The following is a 7003-nucleotide window of genomic DNA, read 5'->3' on the forward strand; positions in this document are numbered from 1 at the left end:
TGTTGTTGTTACATTTTACATTTTATTATCAAATTTATTTTGACTCCCTGTGATGATAAGTCAGTGTAGTTCCCTGCTTTGGAATAACACAGCTCTGCAACTTGGAAGTGCTCTTTCTAACAGTTAGCTGGAATTGAAAAGACCTGTGTTTTTCTATCATATCTGTAATTATATCTCAGTGAGTTGGACCAAGTCTCTTTAATTTTCTGGACTTCAATTTTTAACATTTAGAAAAGGAGAATTGATAGATAAAGGTGACTGAAGGGACCCTGTAAGAAAAAGACATGAATTGTGATTAATAGCCTAAGAAGAAACATTTCTCATGTAGGGTTTGTTTAGCTACTGTTCTGTCTATTCTAGCTTTCATAAAGAATGCTGTCTCCATATTCTAGCACCAAACCTCCTTAAATATGGAGAAATTTTGTTTCAGCTGGTGAGAATTATGGGCATAGATGCAGTGCGTTCTCTGCATGAAACCCAACTAAGTGAATGAGCAACTTACTGAATGCGCAAAACCTTCATTGCCTCCAGATTCTGACATAGCCCATGGTCAGAATCCCAGCAAGAATGCATTTCCAGAATCCATCCCTGAGGAGCGTAAGGGCATGAATGGTTGGGTAGCATCCAGATCTGAGCAGAAGATGCAATGTTCTCACTGAATGCCCATGACACAGAAGAGTTTTTAACTACCAGCCCTGCCAACATCCGTCTCTGTTAGCTGGGAGATTCAGAAAGACACAGGGACTGTGAGCCTGACCAAGAAATAGAGAATGTGCTGCCAAGACTTCATTTTCCCTGCACTTCAATCTTTCCCTGCTTAATAAGGTAGCCGTCATGCACACCTAAAGCCCTCTGTCACAGAGGAAGGGTCAAAGGCATAGAAATAGATCTCGAAGCTAAGCTATTTTCAGAAGGACCACTGGGGGTAAGAAGATTGAAAGCACACCATTCAGTTATATGTGTTAAAGACCACCAATTCCTCCGTATAGTCAATGATACAAACAGAAGCTGATGGATCCAAAATACTCAGGATAAACAGACAAGTTCATCTCCACTTTAACTTTAGTGTTGCCTGAGCACTAAATCTGATCTTTATGCCAAACTCATTGGGGTCAAAATCCTGAGTGCCCCAGGAACTCATGCTCTTACTATCCCACTTTCTCCTGGAAATAGCTGGAGAAGACCAGGGAGGTGGGAAAAAAATATAGAACTATGGAAGGGCTTAGGTTGGAAGGGCCCTCAAAGCCCACTCAGCCCCACCCTGTTCCATGGGCAGGGCTGCCCCCCACCAGTTCAGCTGCCCAGGGCCCCAACCAACCTCGCCTTGAGCACCTTCAGGGATGGGGCACCACAGCTTCTCTGGGCAGCTGTGCCAGTGCCTCAACACTACCATCATCATTCCATGATTTCTTCATCAAAGAGTTGGCTAGTTACTTTGGTCTTCTAAAGCAAAATTATCTGAACTACTATTGATCTGAACAATTCCCTCTTAGCTTTTTCTAGTTGAAACATTATATTCTGTAACACCCAAAACTCAAGAATTGTCTCCAAGTTGAATTCTGTATTTGTTCCCAAGAGCCACATCTGTCCTACATGGTTGGAGATGATTTATAAAACAGACTGAAGCTTAACTGCTGCATAAAGTGACATACTCTGGTCAAGTCAAACAAACTAGGTTAATGAGACTATTAAACATACAGAAAAATTTATTTCACTAAGGATTTGCATATGAAAACATCAGTCCTCACTTCTTTCATAGTCCCAGTACTTATTTTTTAATTTTACTATGCCTTGGTAAGAAACCAAAGTGATTCAGTGGCACTGAAACTTAATAGGTCTTTGTCTACTTTGGTTGAATACAGTCTTTTTTTTTTTGTATTACTGGCCCAAGCTATGATTATATAAATAAATATTGCTAAAATGTTTTGTTTTAATATTAAAAAAGGGAAAATAAAATAAGAGGCAAACATTAACGCTTGGAAATTGCATTTTAAGCCACATAGTTCTCCTCTTTGTTTGAATACATTTACAAAGATAAACACTTACGTGGGCAGGTTACAAGCAAATGAGTTCACATAAAAAGTGAAACTTAAGGATACAAGTAAACATGAAATACTGATTTTTTTACAGTAATTCTATTTAATTTGTGTTCTTTTCAGATGTTTACATTTGATTTAATTGCAGACACTGTTACATTATTATATCTAATGCAAATCTCTCTTTCAGTCGTAGCAAGTCTAATCATCCTACATTTGTCTGGGGCAACCAAAAAAGGAACAGGTACGTCAACTTCAGACTTGTTATTTCAGATATCATATTACAGTCTTAAGTTTGGATGCGAGTTGTTAGTGTAGGTCTGGAAGTCGTTTGTAGTCCACCTACTTCCAGTGTCTGTTGTTTGTTCATTTGTTTTCAGTCTGTACACTGCCAAAAATCCAGTGGTGATTTTTTTAACAAGTTAGTGACCTTATCCATGGCTAAATCTAACTAAAGGCTCAGCCTGACCTTATCTAGTGGCTGCAAAGTGCCCTCTCTTTCAGACTAGATGCTTATATTTGGTACCAAGCAATTTTGTCTCAAAATCTTTTTGATTGCTGAAGTAGAATTCAAAATGTGAAATTAGGCGTCCTGGCTCCCTGTGCAGTGTGGGGATAGAAAAATAGTCTTCAAAAGTCTGCATACTAAGTGAGGTGATGGCCAAGCAGGGAGGGATGCTCAGCACAGTGTGTGTCTGAACGTATGTCTGAATGTTCATTCCCTGCAAACCTGAATTCATTTCAGGAGATCAGGATCCATTTCATTCTTAGCTTGGATATGGACCACGAAGAAAGAGGAATGCATGCAGAGTCTAAGGCAGATCTCAGATGGTTAAAATCATCCTTGGAAGGTGCCCGTCTCCCTTCATTGATATTAAGAACCTCAAACAACTCAGCTCTGAACATGAGAGACTTGGTGGGACAGACTTGGATATAGGCACCTGGCTGGGAGCTAAGCATAGGAGGCCATTTGTGATTTTTGTGAACTCTAAAAATAGGTGCTTTTCCTAGAACCTGTTGTCCCTTCAAGTCTAAATTTTTTTCCTCCAATAAATCCATCTTATTTTGGCCTACTAGTTAAAGCACAATGCCCAGGAAGCGATTCTTCATCTTTTTCAGTCTGAAAAGATTAAAATCTTTGTCTTCAAGCTCCCTGCCAATGTGCAGAAAGGGAACACAGGAGTTTCAGGGCTAGCAAACAAGGACTGACCCTGCTCTCTGATGACTCACTTTGGAGGAGGAAAGTTCTGGGCTGTGGTTTGTGAGCCCGTCTCTGTCAGGTGAATCTAGATTCACAGCACTGTGAATTAAAAACAGTTCTATTAGAATTCTGGAGTGGTGTTTGTTCTTTTTGTTTTTGTTTGTTTGTTTGTTGGTTGGTTGGTTTTTTTTTTTGCTTGTTTATTTCCTTGATTTTGTGTCTTGTTGAGAAGGCACACACTTGAATTTTTTAAGTACGCAACTGAGAAACTTCTCTCTTTTATTCTTGAGCATGTAATTTAAAAGGCGATGTAAGGATGACATCCCTCAGATATTCAAGACTCTTCTCTACTTTGAAAAAATAGTTTGAGTGAGAATATCCATAAAGAACAGTCTAATTTTCCTCCAGGTCAGTGATCATACTTAGACTCAACAGGAAAAAGCTGATAAATACCACCATCAAATGGAACTGTTTTGTTCTGTAAAGGAGTTCAAAGTGTCAAATAGACATCATAATTTGTAAACTAACCATATGATTTTTAATGTGATCATTTCACAGAAAAGCAGACTACTGCCGAAGGACAGAAACCAGTGCAGTGCGGAACTTGGACAAAATATGCAGAAGGAGGCATCTTCACTTCTCCCAATTATCCCAACAAGTATCCTCCTGACAGAGAGTGTGTCTACATTATAGAAGGTGACCAGCCAATGAATCTTTGTAGTCTATCAACTATCAAAAAAGTATTTTACTTTGCTGTATATGAAGAGTAGATAAAGCTTCTAAGTCCATGATAAATCTTTTTAAGAAGCAAGATTTACAAAAGTTCTATTTCAGCATATATATATATATTTTTTAATAAAAAAATTAAAATACATTAGAAAGCATACTAGGAAATACTGGAAAATGCTAGATTTCCTAACAGACTAATAAAATAGTTTAGGTGTCAAGTATACATGAATCACTTAGGAATAAACAGTATTATTTATTTTAGAGAATGGATAGAACCTAAAAAGCTGTAATACAACAGAAACCAGAATATTTAAAATGAATAAAAGGCATGAACACAGGAAACTAAAATGCTTTTGACTCCTCATATCAATTTTTTAAACTTGTCATAACTGAATCAGGGATGATAAGCACAGCTAGGTGAAGTACAGTTAAGAAGGTTATGCAGAAAACATCCATACAGTGAGCATAAAAATATTTTCTACCCAAGTGTTCATAAGAAATGAAAATAAGGAGATTAACAAAATGAAACAACAACAAGAAACAACAACACAGAAAATAGTAGATGTAAGATCCAGTTCTCAATAAGTAGATAGTTGAAGGTCTGGAGTTGATGTAAAAAAGGCTTGTTACATATCCGTAATTTCTTTTCATGAATCTTAGCAAAACGGATGTGAAGGGATTCTTGTAAAAAGGAATCTGCTGAAGGTAACAAAAGATTAGATACTGTTGGAAATTTGTAACAGAAAAGATGAATCAGGAACAGAAGTGGTAAGGCCCTGAAACAAAAAAAGATTAATGTATGAGTTGTGATTACATGCAAAATACAACACTGATGATTGCTCTATCCATGCTGAGTTGGACAGAATATTAATTTCATATGCTGAAACCAGGAATTGTAGAAATTACTTTTTTTTTTTTTTTAAAAAAAACGTATGCTGATGTTCCAAGAGAGATTTTGAAAGCTGTATAGATCATTCTAACTAAATTAGCTGCTTTAGAACCCTCCAAAAAACACTTAGAGTTTGTCTTTCCAAGTGTCCCACACTATTGGTGCTAGGTTACTAATAGAAACATATTTCATAAAAAATTTTCAGGGAAATGATGGATTGTAAATGTTGTATGCATAGTTTGAGAAGAAAATAAAAGATAGATAGATAGATAGATAGATAGATAGATAAGAGAGATATCTGAATTACACTTTAGTGACTGAAATCAGAAGTAAAGAGATAGTTATAAATCAGGGAGTCAGCAAGCCCTTTGAGGTAAATTTATGCTTCTCCAGTCTTCCAGAATTCTTCCAATATAAGTCTGGAATTTAAACAGATGTGTGTTAAATATGTCAGTTCTTTCATAGTTTAAAAATACTTTTAAAACAGCAATGAAAATCAATAATAATAATGAGTATATAGGTTCCGCACGTTCTACTTAGTATTATATTGTGATATTTTTGTATCATTTATGTTGACAAATCCAGGTCTTTTTGCACACTGAAGTGAAATGATCTCAACATTCTCCTAAGGAGGGGAGGAAACATGCTTGTTTTATTTTCTAGGAACTGAGGCACAAAGAGAAAGGTGATAGGAAAAAAAACAAAACAAAACAAAACAAAACCAACAATAACGACAACAAAAAAACATCAATTCTGTAAACCCTAATCCAGTCACTTAAGCCATGAGGAATTCCTCCTGTTAGTAAGAAGGTGCCTGAAATATATTTATTGTAAGGACCTGTCTTTATTATTTTAAGTACTTATGAAAAGATAATTAATAAAATGAAAAGTGGTAAAATCTGCTATTGAAATATACTGCTTTAGAATATTGAAATTGGAAATATCGAAGTATAGGAAGGAAATATTTAATCAAACATCTGTGTTCTAGATGATAAAATTCAATGTTGACAATTTCGTAGTAATATCCATGCAGTACAGGAAATAATCTGAATTCAACAGACATCTTTATATTCTACGGGATAAATCGATTTTAGACTTTTTGCTTCTTGTCCAACTGTGTTGAGCAGTCTGGATTCCAACTGGGTAGTTTAAAACCTATGACGATGTCAGCTATATCATATGTAATTTCATGGGAACCATGCATACTGCACAACACATTCGTCTCTGCCTATTTCTGTCTTCCAAAATGGTCAAGAGTAGAATGTTTTTAAAAAATCACCAAAGTGTAGAGATGTCTGAGAATCCATACTTCCAGAAGTATCAGTTTTGGAAAAGGTTAAAAGGAGACACAGTGAAGTACGAAAAGTAATCTTTTGTACTTAAAGTAATGTATCTGTTCCAGTTCTTTTTACAACGGATAAAGACAGCATAAAATGACAAAGAAAGCTAGCCAATGAAGATTTTCTTGCATGTCTTTTGTACACTGTAATATTTTCTAATCCAAGACATAAATATCTATAAACATCTCTCTTTACATCTTATTCCTATATTTATTATTGAGTTTCTAGCATGCTTGGAATAGCTTCTGTCTGCTGTTATATACCAAGTATCAAACTACAGGGACTGTTGATATGATTCAGACTAGCATTCCTATACTGAGATTTCCTCTTTGTATATCTTAGCTCAGTGTGCCAGTACCATAGAGTTTTATCTACTGTGTAACCCAACTATACATATGCATATGGCTCAGCAGGTTCTTTCCTGCATGCGTTCTTTCTTTCCTTCAATTTTTTCTATCAAACACTATCAAGGGTAGATTCTGACGGCTTTCCACAAATACAATTCTGACTGATTTTAAAGGATTCAAGTGAGCACTGCAGCAGATAGTCTGTTATAATAAAATTGATTTTCATCTCACAATGCAATTTTTCCCCCGTATTTTAGGTCATCTTAAGCGTATGCAAGCCTTTTATCATTTCAGAATTATATTGGTGAAGTAAAAGAGCTGACAAAAATTGCCATGATCATACACTGTGAGCTTTTAAAAGTGAAGAGGATTTTTGATTATAGAGTCTATACTAGCAGTCAAAGTTGTAAACAGATCAAACAGCTAGAACTTTCTTTTTTATTTTTCCTTTTTTTTTTTTC

At 35.9% G+C, this 7003-nt stretch overlaps 1 protein-coding gene across 1 annotated transcript in view; it reads left to right on the forward strand.

Moving 5' to 3' along the window:
• NETO1 (neuropilin and tolloid like 1) overlaps positions 1-7003 on the forward strand; it is a 63616-nt gene that overhangs the window by 1138 nt on the left and 55475 nt on the right. Inside the window, exons 2-3 of the mRNA XM_010708705.2 lie at positions 2227-2280; positions 3796-3933. Of these exons, the coding sequence (XP_010707007.1) occupies positions 2227-2280; positions 3796-3933 (192 nt within the window). The remainder of the gene's footprint in view (positions 1-2226; positions 2281-3795; positions 3934-7003) is intronic.

Source organism: Meleagris gallopavo, chromosome 3 (genome assembly GCF_000146605.3).
Source record: "Meleagris gallopavo isolate NT-WF06-2002-E0010 breed Aviagen turkey brand Nicholas breeding stock chromosome 3, Turkey_5.1, whole genome shotgun sequence".
NCBI lineage: Eukaryota > Metazoa > Chordata > Aves > Galliformes > Phasianidae > Meleagris > Meleagris gallopavo.